This window comes from Morus notabilis, unplaced genomic scaffold (assembly GCF_000414095.1).
Source record: "Morus notabilis unplaced genomic scaffold, ASM41409v2 Scaffold336, whole genome shotgun sequence".
In the NCBI taxonomy this organism is placed as follows: domain Eukaryota; kingdom Viridiplantae; phylum Streptophyta; class Magnoliopsida; order Rosales; family Moraceae; genus Morus; species Morus notabilis.
Genome location: NW_010367552.1, coordinates 3,370 through 18,836, shown reverse-complemented (window position 1 = coordinate 18,836; position 15,467 = coordinate 3,370). Strand labels below are relative to the sequence as shown.

Sequence of the window (15,467 nt, the reverse complement as noted above, 5' to 3'; positions counted from 1 at the left end):
ATGTTCTGGAATTATTATTTGCGATGATATTATGCACTGTCATGGCAATTAGTTTTTGAGAACCGCCTAATTTTACCGTCATTTATTTTCGTGAGGGTCTACAAAATCAGCATTTGCGACGATACATATTCGTGTCGTCGCAAATAATTTTTAGGAACAGCCAAATTGACCGCCTTTTTACTCAGGGGACAATAAATGAATGAATTATGATTAGAATTGATACGTGTCGTTGCAAATAATTCTTTATTTACGACGACATTTCGTCGCAAATAATGTTATTTTGACGGCAAACGTTGGCACCAGACAACTTTTTTTGCCAACAACATATTTGTGAGGACTAGTGAATGATTAGCGCCGACATCATTTTTCTATTAAACGATAAGTAATTGTGACGTTATTTCATTGTAAATAATTAATTATATGCGACGACAAGTATCATCACAAATAATTTCGTCACAAATTGGGCAAATTGTAGTAATGAATGCTGCTCTATTGTCGTCATAAATAATTTCGCCACAAATTGAGCAAATTGTAGTAATGAATGCTGCTATACAATTTAGTCTTTTCACAGTATTTTGATTTTTTTTCTCGCTTTACTTTTATTAACACAAATTTTCTTTTTTGTCAAAAACTGCACTCAAGTTTCCATAGAAAAAAAAGGAAAAAAACTGCATTCAAAACGTTGTTTGCCACCGTGTAGTGGATAATCTTTGTCATCACTCAATGGGTTGTTGTTGTCCTTCTGTTTGGTTGAGGCCGGAGACAAACAAATGGGATTGTTCTTTTACATTTTTGAGTTAGGGTGATTTGAGTGATAATCTTGAGTTGAGTTTGAGTTATAATTTGAGTTGAAGTAGTAACTTGAGTTTGTGTTTGGATGTACACATTTGAGTTATGATTTAAATTGAGAACCTATTTGAGTTTGTGTTTGGGTGGGTCAAAACTTAAATTTGTATTTAGATAGTATTTTAATAAAAACTTAATGGTGATGAAAAATTTTAATAGGGTCTATGGGTGGTGTTTTATTCATCTTTTCGTTGTGAGTGCATAGAAAAAAAATCATCTCAATCACAATTAAAACGAAAAAGTTATGACATTTTTAAGAATAGAAAAAATATTGTTCATTAACTTGAGTTCGAGCTTATGAACTTGAGTTGAAGGGAAAACTTGAACTTGAGTTTAAACTCGAGTTCAAACTCAAATTTTACAAAAGAATATGAACTTGAATACAGTTGTAACTCGAATTTAAACTTTTTCTGAGTTTCGTTGCAAAAGAACAACCCCAATATGTCTTGGACAGTGTTTTTAAGATTATTTGAGTTGCTTTAAATGAGTTGCTATCATTTTATTGAATATTGATCATTTTCAAATGGGTGTTTACAATTTAAAATTTCATAAAATTAATTTTTAGAATAAATATTTTTGCAAATATTTGATCTAAATTAAAAATATTGTCAATATATAATTTCTCGTAGAAATATCATAATTCAAATGTGATGAGATTTAATGAATTTTTATTTATTATAGTTGAAGAATATGTAATAATCATATTAACATTGTTAATAATTATTTTTTTATATCTTAAGATTTCATTTCATAAATCCCCCGATTTATTGACTATTTTCAATGTGCCCCGTAATCTTTTTCAATACGTTTCTGATAGCGTGTCATGTCAGTAAATCCGTTAAACATATAGACAGAAATAGACGGAAAAAATATTTTGAATGACTTCTTAATATGAATGAGTGCTCAGAATAATTTTAAAAAATTGTGGACACTTTAACAAAAAAAATGCACATTTCATAGGACATTTATGAAAATAATCTTAAAATAAATTCAATCAAATGTCTACCTAAACATTATTTCTTTTAAATATTATTTTTTTAAATATAACCCTAATAAATATGTTTCTTTAATTGCCCTGCCGATACCATTTCTACTCAAAAGTCTCCCTACCTATCTCAATTGGAAAAGATAACGATGATTCTGAGTAAATGAGTCCCATTTCACAAATCATGGATAATGTGTTATCTTCACGTCTCACAATATTGACCAAATTGTTGAGCTTTTCTTTTAATATCAATTCTTTTCTACCATTTTTGTCCAATATTTTGTCTGAGAGTAATTATTGTGTTTGTGCTGTCAATAGCCAGTCCTCGCACGTCTAATCTTTCGGTTCGCTTTAGTTGGCTACTTTTTAAATTTTTGCGAAAAATTCAAACACACCGAAAATGAAAGCGAAATAAATGAAAAATGTGGGAAAATGATTTTCTTTCATGCCCTAGATATTCTGGGCTTTTTATCTTTCCGATTTTCAAAGACAATTTAGAAAATGCGACCTTCAATCATGATTGAAGCGTAATCAAAAGTAGAACTTAAGAAAAAACAGAGAGAGAGAGAGAGGACTGGTGGTTTGGATCGGTTTAGCGCCTGCATTGCTGGGCCTGTTCAAGTTGCCATCAGCTCATTTGGGCCTGGCTAAATGAAATAAAAATAGAAGAGAAAGAGAGAAATAAGACTTGAGATCAATTAAAATTAATAGGTCAATAGTTTACATAAATTAATAAATAAGTTAAATTATTATTTTTGTTCATAATTTGTCTGGTTATAAACCATAACTTGACAAGTTATTCTTAATTTTTGTCTATAACTTGTCTGGCTATGAACCATAACTTGACAAGTTTGTCAATAATTTCTCTGGTTATGAACTATAATTTGATAAATTATGGCTTATTAATTTTTATAATTAAAAGTTAGTTCTCACAATATTGACCAAATTGTTGAGCTTTTCTTTTAATATCAATTCTTTTCTACCATTTTTGTCCAATATTTTGTCTGAGAGTAATTATTGTGTTTGTGCTGTCAATAGCCAGTCCTCGCACGTCTAATCTTTCGGTTCGCTTTAGTTGGCTACTTTTTAAATTTTTGCGAAAAATTCAAACACACCGAAAATGAAAGCGAAATAAATGAAAAATGTGGGAAAATGATTTTCTTTCATGCCCTAGATATTCTGGGCTTTTTATCTTTCCGATTTTCAAAGACAATTTAGAAAATGCGACCTTCAATCATGATTGAAGCGTAATCAAAAGTAGAACTTAAGAAAAAACAGAGAGAGAGAGAGAGGACTGGTGGTTTGGATCGGTTTAGCGCCTGCATTGCTGGGCCTGTTCAAGTTGCCATCAGCTCATTTGGGCCTGGCTAAATGAAATAAAAATAGAGAAGAAAGAGAGAAATAAGTCGAGACTTGAGATTAATTAAAATTAATAGGTCAATAGTTTACATAAGTTAATAAATAAGTTAAATTACTATTTTTGTTCATAATTTGTCTGGTTATGAATCATAACTTGACAAGTTATTCCTAATTTTTGTCTATAACTTGTCTGGCTATGAACCATAATTTGACAAGTTTGTCAATAACTTCTCTGGTTATGAATCATAATTTGACAAGTTATGGCTTATTAATTTCTATAATTAAAAGTTAGCCTATATACTTTCTTAAGCTTTTCATATTGGCCTATTTCTCACTATTTTCCTAAAAATAGTAGAGAATATTTGGAACACAAGTATGAATTATAGCTTTCCAGTGAAAAAATATATTTTGGAAACAATTGGAGTAAATATGCATACTTACGTGTAAATAGTTTATTTATTGATAAATTCTACGCGTAAATAATTTATTCACCGGTAAACAATGCATTTACACAGTAATTATTTATTCACTTCAATCGTTTAAACAATATATTATTTACTTTAAAAAGGTTTCAAAATATGCTATTTGTCTCTTTATTAACATTGATCTACGGGCGCGATTACTTTCATAAAAGGAAAAAAGAGATTTATGTTTCTATGTTTATGTCTAAATTTTAGTGGTTCAATTGAAATCAAGATTTTGGTCCTCTTAAAATATTTTTTCCACACAATCCCATATCAAAAGTGGGTTTCATAAAAAAAAAATAAAATAAAATAAAATTAACGACTCGTTAAAATAACTTTTTTTAAATGTGTCCCTAATTAAAGGTTTTTTTTTTTTTTTTTTTTTTTTTCAAACAACCTTCTGAATTACTATTTTCTCATAAACACATTTCTTTTAATTTGCCATTGTTGAGTAATATGTATGTGTATTTTCCAATGTGCCCCCACATGCTTAAACGTCTTTTCTTTTTCCTTCGCACTCGCAACTACTATTTTTTCGTGTATATATTGTACCTCCTAAATAATTTTTTTAATCTAATTTACTTTCTAAAATCTTTATTACCCAAATATGTTCTCCTCTTCTATAAATATATACTATTCATGATTCATCCAAATACATATTTTGATTGGAACGCCCCCAGTTCAGTACATTTTACTTAAATATATATTTTCACTAAACTAAACTCAAAAGAGTAATAAATTCAAACAAATAAACTAAACACAAATTCTATTCACGCATCAAAAAGTTCAATAAACTAATTAATATGAACATGCGAGAAATGCATTAAAATAGTTGATATTATGTCAAAGATAAAAAAAAACTAATTAATAATATCACGAGTTGATTTTGTTATTTTTTTTTTTTTAAATTTTAGTTTATGTCCTCTTGAAATAAAATATTGGCTCGCGTCTGCTTACGTCCCTATTTTTCTATACTTTACTAATAGAGTTTAGGAATACAACCTCTTTTCTATCTTTGACACTCTTTTACAAGTAAATAGATAATTTGTAAAAGAAAAGAAAAGAAAAATAAAAAAGATGCACCAATGGTGATATTACACCGGTTCTAGTATTCAGTTTCTATCTGCATTTCTTTAATGTAAGACTTCAAGACATTTGCAACTGATTTAGTACAACGTTTGAACCTAACATTAATGTATTTCTTTCATAAAGAGGTCAAAGAAGATCTCATTGGAGATTGTATAGGCTTACCATATTATGGATTTATTTCACTAGAGTCTTTTAATTGTTTGTTGATTTGTTCATTCTAATTTTTATTTTTTGTTTTCCACTCCAATAAAATCTCTCCACTTTAGGAGCACTCAATCAGGAAAAAAGTTGATAGATGTAAGATATTAAAAACCATTCACTAAACAAGCTTATCACAGTAGACAATGATGTGTGCTATAGAAATCTTAGGAAAGAATATACAGAAGAAAAAGAAAAAACAATCAGAAGTAACCATTTATAGAACACAGTACATTCTCAACACACAAGTTTATTTTCTTCAATCTGATTTTGAAGCAAGAATTAGAAACATACGTATACCATTGTGCTGATCTCAAGCTCCTGGAAAGATTAACTTCCTACAATCTGGGAGCGACACGAGGACGGTCCCACTCGGTGGCAATATGGTCGCGAGTAATTTCCTTCAGCGAGCGGCAACCGCTAAGCGCCATGGTTAGCTCAAACTCCTCCCGCAGCATCTGAAGTACTTTCCTCACTCCAGTCTCTCCTTCGGCGGCCAATGAGAATACCACTGGTCTTCCAATCTGATCAGGAATATAGGACAGTTAATGAGCACGTCAATAATTATAGCAACATTTTCATTTTTATCCCTGCATTTTAAAGTTATGAAATAAACATACATTGTATTTTGGATTGTATCATATTTATACCCCCCAGTACGTTCTCACCTTTTCTCAGTCGATGAATAATTTTGATAACTAAACAGACCTAAGGCCCTTAAAGATAAAAGAAAGAAAAGGAACAAGAAAAAAAAAATGTATATATATATATATATAATTCAAAAATGTGAAGGACATTTAGGTCTTTTTCAAGTCAAAATCAAGCTTTGACTAGAAAAAGATTAGGATCGAACATAATTTGAAAACATGAAAGTAGAGGTTTGATACAGTTTTTTTTCTTTTTCTTTTTCTTTTTTTAAAGGTATGATTGATAACTTCAAAATGCAGGGTATAATAACATTGAAAAAAAAAAAACTATAAGTAAATGAAAACCTCTATAACAATGTCATGTGAAAAGAAAGCACACAATTTTTCTTGGATACGAGAACTTTTTGGCATTCATAACTAGTAGTTATAGGATAATACTGATGTTGGTATTACAAATAACTTTGGTAATTTGGTACTGTTTCACATTCTCTATTTTACTTACAAATATGCCAGATGCTCCAAGAGCCAATGCTTTAAAGACATCTGTTCCTCGCCGAACACCGCCATCCACGAAAACAGGAACTCTGCCTTGTGCAGCTTTCACCACCTAAAGTGTTAAATCAATGGGAAAACATTAGAATGTTGTAAGTGAGAAATTAGTATGCTAATAAAATCTGATGTTACCTCTTCCAAAGCCATAATAGTTGCCGGGACATAGTCAAGTTGGCGGGCTCCGTGGTTCGAGACAATAATTCCGGCAGCTCCAGCTTGTATGGCTAACCTTGCTGCATTGTCACATCAGAAAAAACTCTAAGAAATATGTTGCCAGAATGTTGGAACTTCCAAACATATCGGAACAACAAAACAGATATGGGGAAAAACAAAAGTACAGAGGACTGGTATGTATTTTCTTACTGTCTTCAGCAGTAATGACACCCTTCACAAGAATTGGCAGTTGTGTAATTGTCTGAAGCCACTGCACATCCTGTACATGTATACAAGAAACTTAGAACCTGTTTGGCATTGCTCTTGCTTTTAGATAGTAATTCTATTGTGATTAGACACATTTTATAAGATCTTGATGAAATAAAAATAACATTTGAATCTTCTAATAATCAACAAACAACATGATATAGTGAAAATTTTAAAGACTGCATTAAACTCTAGTACAAATTTTAAAGTCTGGTTAAAAGAGTTTTTTTTCGAGAAGCCATAAAATATGGCTTTGACTGAAAACTCTTTTGAAAAGTTATTCAAACACTTCGAGAAACAGTTTTTGCCTTGGAAGTCAAAAGCAGCTTTTAGAAAGTATGTCAAACATGTCCTTAGAACTACTCGTTCGGAGAGAATCCAAAAAGTACTTTGTAAAGAAGAATGTCGTACCTTCCAGCTGAGAGTCCTGTCAATTTGTCCGGCGACATATGATGCCAGTCCGGAGTCATCAGCCTGCAACATTCATGAGAAAATACATTGACCTCAGATTAAAAATCATAAAAGGATGTTATTGCTATTGTAATAGAAAGTTGCATAGTTACTCGCCTTGTCCATTTTTCCAAGATCCAAACCTTCAAAGTTTTTCAATGTCAAAAATGGTGGCAAAGTGAATCTGCAAAAGAAACACCAAATATTTGTTAGATTCTCATTGATTATATCACCAAACTCGCAATTTGTATATAAATAGACGGTCTAATACCTATTCTTGATATCGGCTTCTCTGCGGCCGAGCCTTGGAGTGTCGACAGTTAGTGCAATTGCCTTGAAACCAGCCCTTTCAGCTCTTCTCACAAGCTGTGCGACCACATGCCTGTCCTTGTACACCTGAGCAACAGCAAGAAAAAGGGATGACACAAAATATAAGGGAAATATGCCACAAGGAACTTGTGTTTCACATCTTAACAAACATTTGATTCCAAATTTAGGAATTCAAACAAATAATTTTTTCAAGGATGACCACATGGCTGCCCCATTACATGCCCAAGAATAGGTCAATTAGTAATATTCAAAACTTTCCGTGAATTATCAGTGCAGAGGAAGAATGCTAAAACTAAAAATAAAATAAAATAAAAAGATCTTTCAAACTTACATAGAGTTGAAAGAACCTAATCCCGGGTCCAGTTGAAGCGACCTCTTCGACGCTGGAAGTGGCCCACGAAGATAGAGTCTAAAGCAACCAATGTTTCAAGACTTGAGTGAACCAGACATTCAAAAAAAAAATTTTTAATCATCACAATAAACATACTAATAAAAGAACAAACCATAATTGTGCCAGCAGCTGATGCTGCTCTTGCAGTTGCATACTCCCCTGCATATATAGAGCATCGCATAGTAGTGTCAGCCATAATTCACCCTGTTATTTTCTTGCCTAAGAATTGCATGAAAAATCGATGTGCATAATATACTTTTTCTTCTTTCCACCAAGTAATCTAAATGTTAAAAATGAAGTGTGAACTCTAGTGCTTGAATCATGCAACTTTTTGTTAGAAATGAACAACTTCATAAATCAAAGAGAAAAGGAACATCCTGCCTCATACCCTCAGGGTGAGCCATTTTCTGCATGGCTGTTGGAGCAATCATGATTGGCATTGAGATTTTGAAGCCCAGGACAGTTGTGGTCATGTCGATCTTGCTCACATCGATTAGAATTCGAGGTCGAAACCTGTTTGAATTAGAAGGGGAAGGTTACATTTTGCAGAAAAAGAAGCATAAACACACTTGATTGAGAATTACAAAACATATACATAGTTTATAATCAGCTACCAAAAATAAAAAATAAAAAATAATGAAAAAAAAAGAATGGAAGTGGTTACAAAATTCTTGAAAAGGCATTTCGGTTTTCTTGGAGACTCCACTGGTCCTCTGCACCAGAGGCATAGTAGTCATAAACCATCTTGGGCAATTTCTGCTTTGCAATTGCCTCATACTCGCTAACATTAGTTATTTCCATCTTCACAACTTCTTTATTCTATTACTTGGATTTTCTGCATAGTGGGGAAAAAACATATAAATTTGTGTTAGATTCTCTAAACAAAATAAAAAGCTTAAACGTGCAAAATTGTTAATTTTTTTTTTTTTTCCTTTTTTGCTCAAAAAATGTGCAAAATTGTTCACTGTCTTGCAAGAGTATAAAGTCACTTGCATATATCAAATAATCAAGAAAAACATTTTTCTATCCTAAAATATTATACAGTGAACATTAAACCTGTGTTTGTCAAAAGGTTTACACCACAAGTCAAAATTTTTGCTACATCGTTTTCTCTCATAAAAATTTAAATCTCCGTTCAAATCTATGAACTAAACAGGCTATAAAACTTTAGTAAAGAAATAACTAGATCAAGTCTGATAAAAACATAATTGTATTAGGTGCGTGGAGTCTAATCATTGTCCTAACACAGACGCGTGAGGTGTGTAATTCAATTCTTATATTTTTAAATCTGCAGCTGCTGATAATAAACATCTTTCTTATATAGACCATGAAGCACTATAAATTTAGTATGTTATTTTTTACGTAAAACGCCACAAGACCAATGAGAAATCAATACTCTCCTAACTTGTCATGCTTCTTCCAGCTACAAAAGCTCAGACTTTGCACCAATCAAAACTAAACTCTATGTATATGAATAATTTAAGACTACGAGTAATATACACTATATTTGAAGCTTAAATAAACATTTTGTATATAGAAAACGCTAAGCCAGTGACTGTCATAAATGTAATAGTGATAAAACTAAGAGCAGACCTTGTGGCTCTCCCACTGAGGAGGAGAAAGAATGTAGAGAGAGAGAGAGAGAGAGAGAGAGAAAGAGGTACTTTGAAGAAAATGAAAAGAAAGAGAGAATGAAGTTTCAACTTAACATGGAAAGAGAAAGAATGAAGTCTCAACTTAACATGGTGATAGATACAAACAAATAACAGTGAGAAAGAGAAAAATTGAGGTGGAATATTGAAGAAACAATGAAATAAAAGACAAAAGGGCATGAAGGAGATAGAGTCTCTAAGTGGATTGGTTTTTCAAGGTGAGCATTTGAGACCATATCTGTTAATTTTGAGACTTTTTTGTGGAGAGCATTTTGTTGATGTTCGTTCCCTTATAATATTATGATATTTTAAGAGATAATAGGAAAAAAAAAAAAGTTGTGGAAAATTAGTATTTATATTTGTCCACAAATTGCTGGTGATGAGGCATTTTCCTTCTTTGATGACTGAATTACATGTGGCATTGTTTATTGTGGATTTGTGGTCTATGATTTATCATATATGGCAAGATAAGCAGCTGCATTCATGGCAAATTTAAACCATCAGATTTTAGGAAATAAAGGAAACATTATATCAAGGACTTGGTAGAAAAAAAATTTTAATTTAAATGTTGATAGAAATCATATTGTAAATTAGACATACCATATTTTACCTTTGCATCTATCGTTTCCACTTGAAGTTTCATACATACACGTATATATATGTATATATAAGGATCTTAGCAGAAATTATCATCCACAAAATTGGTGAAATAACCAAATAATGCATAGAATATTGTGCCCCATATAGTTGCTTGTGAATTGTAACGCCCGTCACTTTCTAGTACCTTATATTCTTTTTCAAATAATAAATAAATGGAAGCTCGTAATAAATACGAGATAACCTTCAAAACTTCTTTTGGGAGAGTCCTGAACACCAAATCTTAGTTGTGTTCATTAATTGGTTGTGCGTGTCACATGCTTTTTTGCAAGTGGATCATATAACGGTTAACCGCTACGAGAATCCAACCTCACAAATTTTAATAGGAATTATGGTAAAAGTATCTGCTGTAATTTTTTTTTTTGCCTTTTTTAAGTGTCAAGTTTCAGAAAAGGAAAAAAGAAAGGAGCATAATTCCACTCTTAATATGTAGAATATCAACATAAGAGGCCTAAAAGTAAAACAGCGTTTTATTTTCCTGGAAATTATGTTCTCCGATTGTGGACAATAATCCTCCAATTCCAGCAGAAGATAAGGTGTACTACCAAAACTTAAAACAACCTTACGAAAAGAAAGAATACACTGAAGAAGTAGCCATTTGGAATATGGTAAAACTCTCAATACAGAAGCTTATTAAGTTCTTCAATATGATTTTGAAGAAATAATTACGAGACAAATATGCATATCTTCCTGCTGATCTCAGGCTCTTGAAATCCTCTCTTTCCACTGCATCATAATGCAGAACTTGGAAGTATTAACATCTTACAATCTGGGAGCAGGGGTGATTCGAGGGCGGTCCCATTCGGTGACAATGTGGTTGCGAGTAATCTCCTTGAGCGAGCGGCAGCCACTAAGCGCCATGGTTAGCTCAAACTCGTCGCGAAGCATTTGAAGTACTTTCCTCACTCCGGCCTCTCCTTCAGCAGCCAGTGAGAAGACCACTGGTCTTCCAATCTGACATTAAGGACACCGAGGATAGTTAAGGAGCATGCCAAGATTCACATTATAATCAACTTTTTCTTTCAGATTCAGAAATCCCGGAACCATACTGAGCCTTAGAATCTTTGTCAAGCCTTAAACTCGTGGTTATCAAGAGATTCATGCTTCACAAACTTATGGACAATGCCTCAGTCCATAAAAACAAAAAGTGGCGGCATTCTTTACTTACAAATATGCCAGATGCTCCAAGAGCCAATGCCTTAAAGACATCTGTTCCTCGACGGACACCACCATCCACGAAAACCGGAACTCGGCCTTGTGCAGCTTTGACCACCTAAAAAGTCACCCCCAGTAAGAAAAATTAGAATAATCCCAATAAGAGGCTTCCAAGAAGTACTCTTACCAAAACCAGGAAAAATGTTTGCATAACTTGTGTAAGAATTGGGTTATGCAACAGTAGCAAATAATTCCTAAAAATAGCTAGAAGCGGGCGATTAGTATGCCAATCAAATATGATGTTACCTCTTCCAAAGCCATGATAGTTGCAGGGACATAGTCAAGTTGGCGAGCTCCATGGTTGGAGACGATAATTCCCGCAGCTCCATTTTGTATGGCTAGCCTTGCTGCATTGTTACAGAAATTTTTTTTTTTTGAAGAACTATATAGTGAGACTATTCGAAATTATAACGAAATTGGAACGGGAACATAGATGAACGAAATATAGAGGGTTGGACTGTAAGTTGTTTACTGTCTTCAGCGGTAATGACACCCTTCACAAGAATTGGAAGGCTCGTGATTGTCTGAAGCCACTTCACATCCTGTAGATATACCCAATCGAAGAGAATTAATATTACTACTTCAGATTCTGGTCTTAATACCAAAACAGATACCGTACCTTCCAGCTAAGAGTCCTGTCAACTTGTCCAGCAACATATGATGCCAGTCCAGAGTCATCAGCCTGCAACATTCATGGGAAAATATATTGACCTCAGATTAAAACTAATAAAAGATATTATTGCTATTGTAGTGAAAATTAAAAAAATTATTTGGTTACTCACCTTATCCATTTTTCCAAGATCCAAACCTTCAAAGTTTTTCAATGTCAAAAATGGTGGCAAAGTGAATCTGAAGAAGAACCACAAATATATTTGAGATTCTAATTATGTCATCAAAATTGGCAATTCGTATGGAAATAAATCATCATCTAGTACCTGTTCTTGATATCAGCTTCTCTGCGGCCAAGCCTTGGAGTGTCAACAGTTAATGCAATTGCCCTGAAACCAGCCCTCTCAGCTCTTCTCACAAGTTGTGCAACCACATTAAAACGACCAATATTTTAAAGGATCAAATGAGTCAAACATGTAAATGTTAGTTCAATCGTGACAAGAAATAACATTGGTAAGAGAGAAACCATTATTGTGCCAGCTGCTGATGCTGCTCTTGCTGTTGCATATTCCCCTGCATAAGTAATAAATTATAGTATCAGCCACAAGTCCCCTGGTTCTTTTCTTGCGTCACAAATGAAGCACTTTTCAACTAGGACTCTTCCAAACTAACAGGTTTTTACTTGGCAAATAACTTTTTCACATTTTGGGAACCAAGGATCAGATCTGGACCAAGCTCAGTTATGAATTCTAAGACCAGACACACAAGAACCAAAAGAAAAGATGAAAATAAGTTATATAGAAACAAGCATAGAAAAGAACATCCTGGCTTATTATACCATCAGGGTGAGCCATCTTCTGCATAGCAGTAGGAGCAATCATGATTGGCATAGAAATCTTGAAGCCCAGAACAGTTGTAGTCATGTCAATCCTGCTCACATCGATCAGAACGCGGGGTCGAAACCTGTTTAAATTCAAAGGAAAACTTAAATTTTGAGAAAAACAGAATACTAAACACACTTGAGAGTGTCCAAAAAAGAACTTAGACAATAATCTTCTGTAGTGAAACACCAAATTGGTCAGAGAAAGGACTTACAGAATCCTTGAAAAGGCATTTCGGTTTTCTTGGAGAGTCCACTGGTCCTCTGCACCAGAGGCATAGTAGTCATAAACCATCTTGGGCAATTTCTGCTTTGCAATGGCCTCATACTCGCTGACATTTGTAATTTCCATCTTTACAACTTTATGCTATTCCCGGAAGTTCTGCCCAGCAAAAATAAAATAAAGAAAAATTTAAGTTGGATTTTTTTAGCAAATTAAAAGATGTTACATGCAAAATTAATTGATTGACTTGCAGATATTGGATCAAGCAAGCCTTTTCTTTATCCTAAAATATAACACTATAGAACACTGGAAAATTAGAAAATAATTTAAGTCAAGTCAAAATCTAAACTTCATACAAAATTGATTAATGAAGCAATTTAAGGACGAGAAAGAGTACACTACAAATACTGGTCTTGAAAGCGACTAAAGTTTAAAATTCAAATTCACAATAAAACATTCCATAGATAAATAAAAATAATAAAATCTGGACAAGAATAAGCAGAGGAAAGAACCAGGGTCTCAAGTCCCTAGGAATTGCTGTTCCAAATCCAGCCTTTAAAAAACTCCACACCAAAATGGTCTTTTTATTTCAGACGCAAAGAACCATGAAAAATCAGTCTCCTGGCTAATATCTCATGCAATTCTTATAACTGAAACCCCACTAAACCAAAATTCGAAAAGCTATACGCTTTTGTTACAATCAAATGAGTAAGCATGAAACTGAAAAGAAACAGATACCGTGAAACATTGAATTGAAAAAAAATAATAAAAATAAAAATCAACCCATTTCAATATGAGAAAAGTTCAGTCAGTCACTGTATCAAACATATAATTTTCATGAAAACCAATGTGAGAATTTAATCTTCAAATGAAAGTAAACACAATATAGTGGAAACCCAAGTACAGAAATGAATCAAAGAGCAAACCTTTTTGTGGCTCTCCCAATGGGAAGGAGAAAGAAGCAGGTAGATAATACTTGGGAGAGAGAAAAAAAAATGGAAAGAAAGAGAGAGAATGAAGTCTCAAATTAACAACGTGATAGATACAAACAAAAAACAGTGTAAAGGAGAGTTTTTTTAAAAGGAAATAATGAAGAGCCATAAGGTAAGGACAAAAGGGTATGCGTCAGATGAGGGAGATAGTCTAGTGGATTGGTTTTTCAAGGTGAGCAGTTTTGCTGGATTTCAAGGTCAGCATTTGAATTTTTTTTTTCTCTCTTTTATGTGGAGAGTAATTTGTTGATAATCACTTCTCAATGTTTGGCATTCATTCTCTTGTATTTTCAGAGGGAGAAAAATGAGAAAAAAAAAAAAAAAACAAGACTTTAGAAAATTAGCGTTGTATATGACCACAAATTGCTCTTCATTTGGCAGTTTCTTTTCTTTGCTGGATGAATTACATGTGGCGTAGTTATGGTGGTTCATGATTGATCAAAAGACGGTACGTGACTGATGAGGTAAGCTCTTGTTGCAGTTCTAACTTTGAACTTGCGTATGTGATTTTTTTGGGTGCATTTAAGGTGGAGAACAGAATTGCCTGAAACTTTGGACCCCGCTTGTGATCATTAAAAAGTATAAATTTTTATCTGAGTGCCGAACTTGAACTGTCCAAAAATTTGAGATGCCCGACCCGACCCGAATTTAAGCATGGACGAGCTTCGGGCAGGAGATGCCTGCCCGTGCCCGGTCGGGCTGCCTGATGCCTAACCGGCTGCCCGAATTTTTAAATTTTTTTATATTGTATAATTTGTATTTGTCTAATTATAATGTGTACAATTTAAAATTTGAAATGAACACACGAACTATATAAAAAAATTATTTCTTCATTGATTTTTAAATTTGTAATTCATCATTGTCTCGTTAAAAACCTTACCAAGAAAAACTCAATTGAGATAAAAACTTGGTAAGGAAAAAAGAGTGCAATCATTGTGGGACGAATTACAAATTTGACAAACTTACAAAGTCTATACAAGATTACAATAACACTATACAAATTAGAAATTACAAAGTAAATAAATATTTACAAATTACAATAATAAAATGTAATTTGAAGCAGAATGATCGTCTTAAAAATTAAAAGTTAATCTATTAAACTCGTCGATCCATTCTTGGCTTGCCGGTGAGATTGTATCGTGTAAGCGTTGGTTGGAACGGTCCCAATCCTTGATGCACACCAAAGCTTCAACAATATCTTGTTGCAATGCGTTTCTCCGTTCTTTAAATATTCGGCCGGTTGTACTGAATGTTTGTTCGGCTGTAACAATGGAGACCGGGATTGAACAAATATCCATTGTCAGTCGTGTTAGGATCGGCCAAGTTAATGCTCGTGCCCTCCACCACTGAACCAAATCAAACATTTCACTACTGTCTACAACTAAGCCCTTACTCAGGTACGCCATTAACTCGTTAAATCCGCCGCTGTTGCCGCCACCTCTTGACGAAGATCCACTCCCAAATTCTTCTCCTTGAGTTGTATTCTTCTTAGACAACCCGAAAACATT

At 33.3% G+C, this 15,467-nt stretch overlaps 1 protein-coding gene and 1 pseudogene across 5 annotated transcripts; both read right to left on the bottom strand.

The window, feature by feature from the left end:
* Positions 1–2,980: 2,980 nt before the first annotated feature.
* On the bottom strand, positions 2,981–9,494 carry LOC21404489 ((S)-2-hydroxy-acid oxidase GLO1). Of its 5 annotated transcripts, none has more exons than XM_024175185.1 (13): positions 9,468–9,494; positions 8,396–8,566; positions 8,120–8,244; positions 7,844–7,890; positions 7,672–7,749; positions 7,282–7,406; positions 7,128–7,194; positions 6,972–7,034; positions 6,504–6,573; positions 6,273–6,373; positions 6,091–6,195; positions 5,236–5,465; positions 2,981–3,198 (listed from the first exon to the last, which is right to left on the bottom strand). In XM_024175185.1, exons 2-12 carry the CDS (start codon positions 8,530–8,532, stop codon positions 5,280–5,282), a joined length of 1,104 nt encoding a protein of 367 aa, XP_024030953.1. In that variant the 5' UTR covers positions 8,533–8,566; positions 9,468–9,494; the 3' UTR covers positions 2,981–3,198; positions 5,236–5,279. The 5 variants fall into 5 exon arrangements, with proteins under 5 accessions (XP_024030953.1, XP_024030950.1, XP_024030952.1 ...); XM_024175182.1 differs by lacking the exon at positions 9,468–9,494 and adding an exon at positions 9,325–9,423; XM_024175184.1 differs by lacking the exon at positions 9,468–9,494 and adding an exon at positions 9,325–9,423 and having other exon boundaries at positions 2,981–3,194.
* Positions 9,495–10,488: 994 nt separating this feature from the next.
* On the bottom strand, positions 10,489–14,026 carry LOC21404488 (annotated as a pseudogene).
* Positions 14,027–15,467: the final 1,441 nt, after the last annotated feature.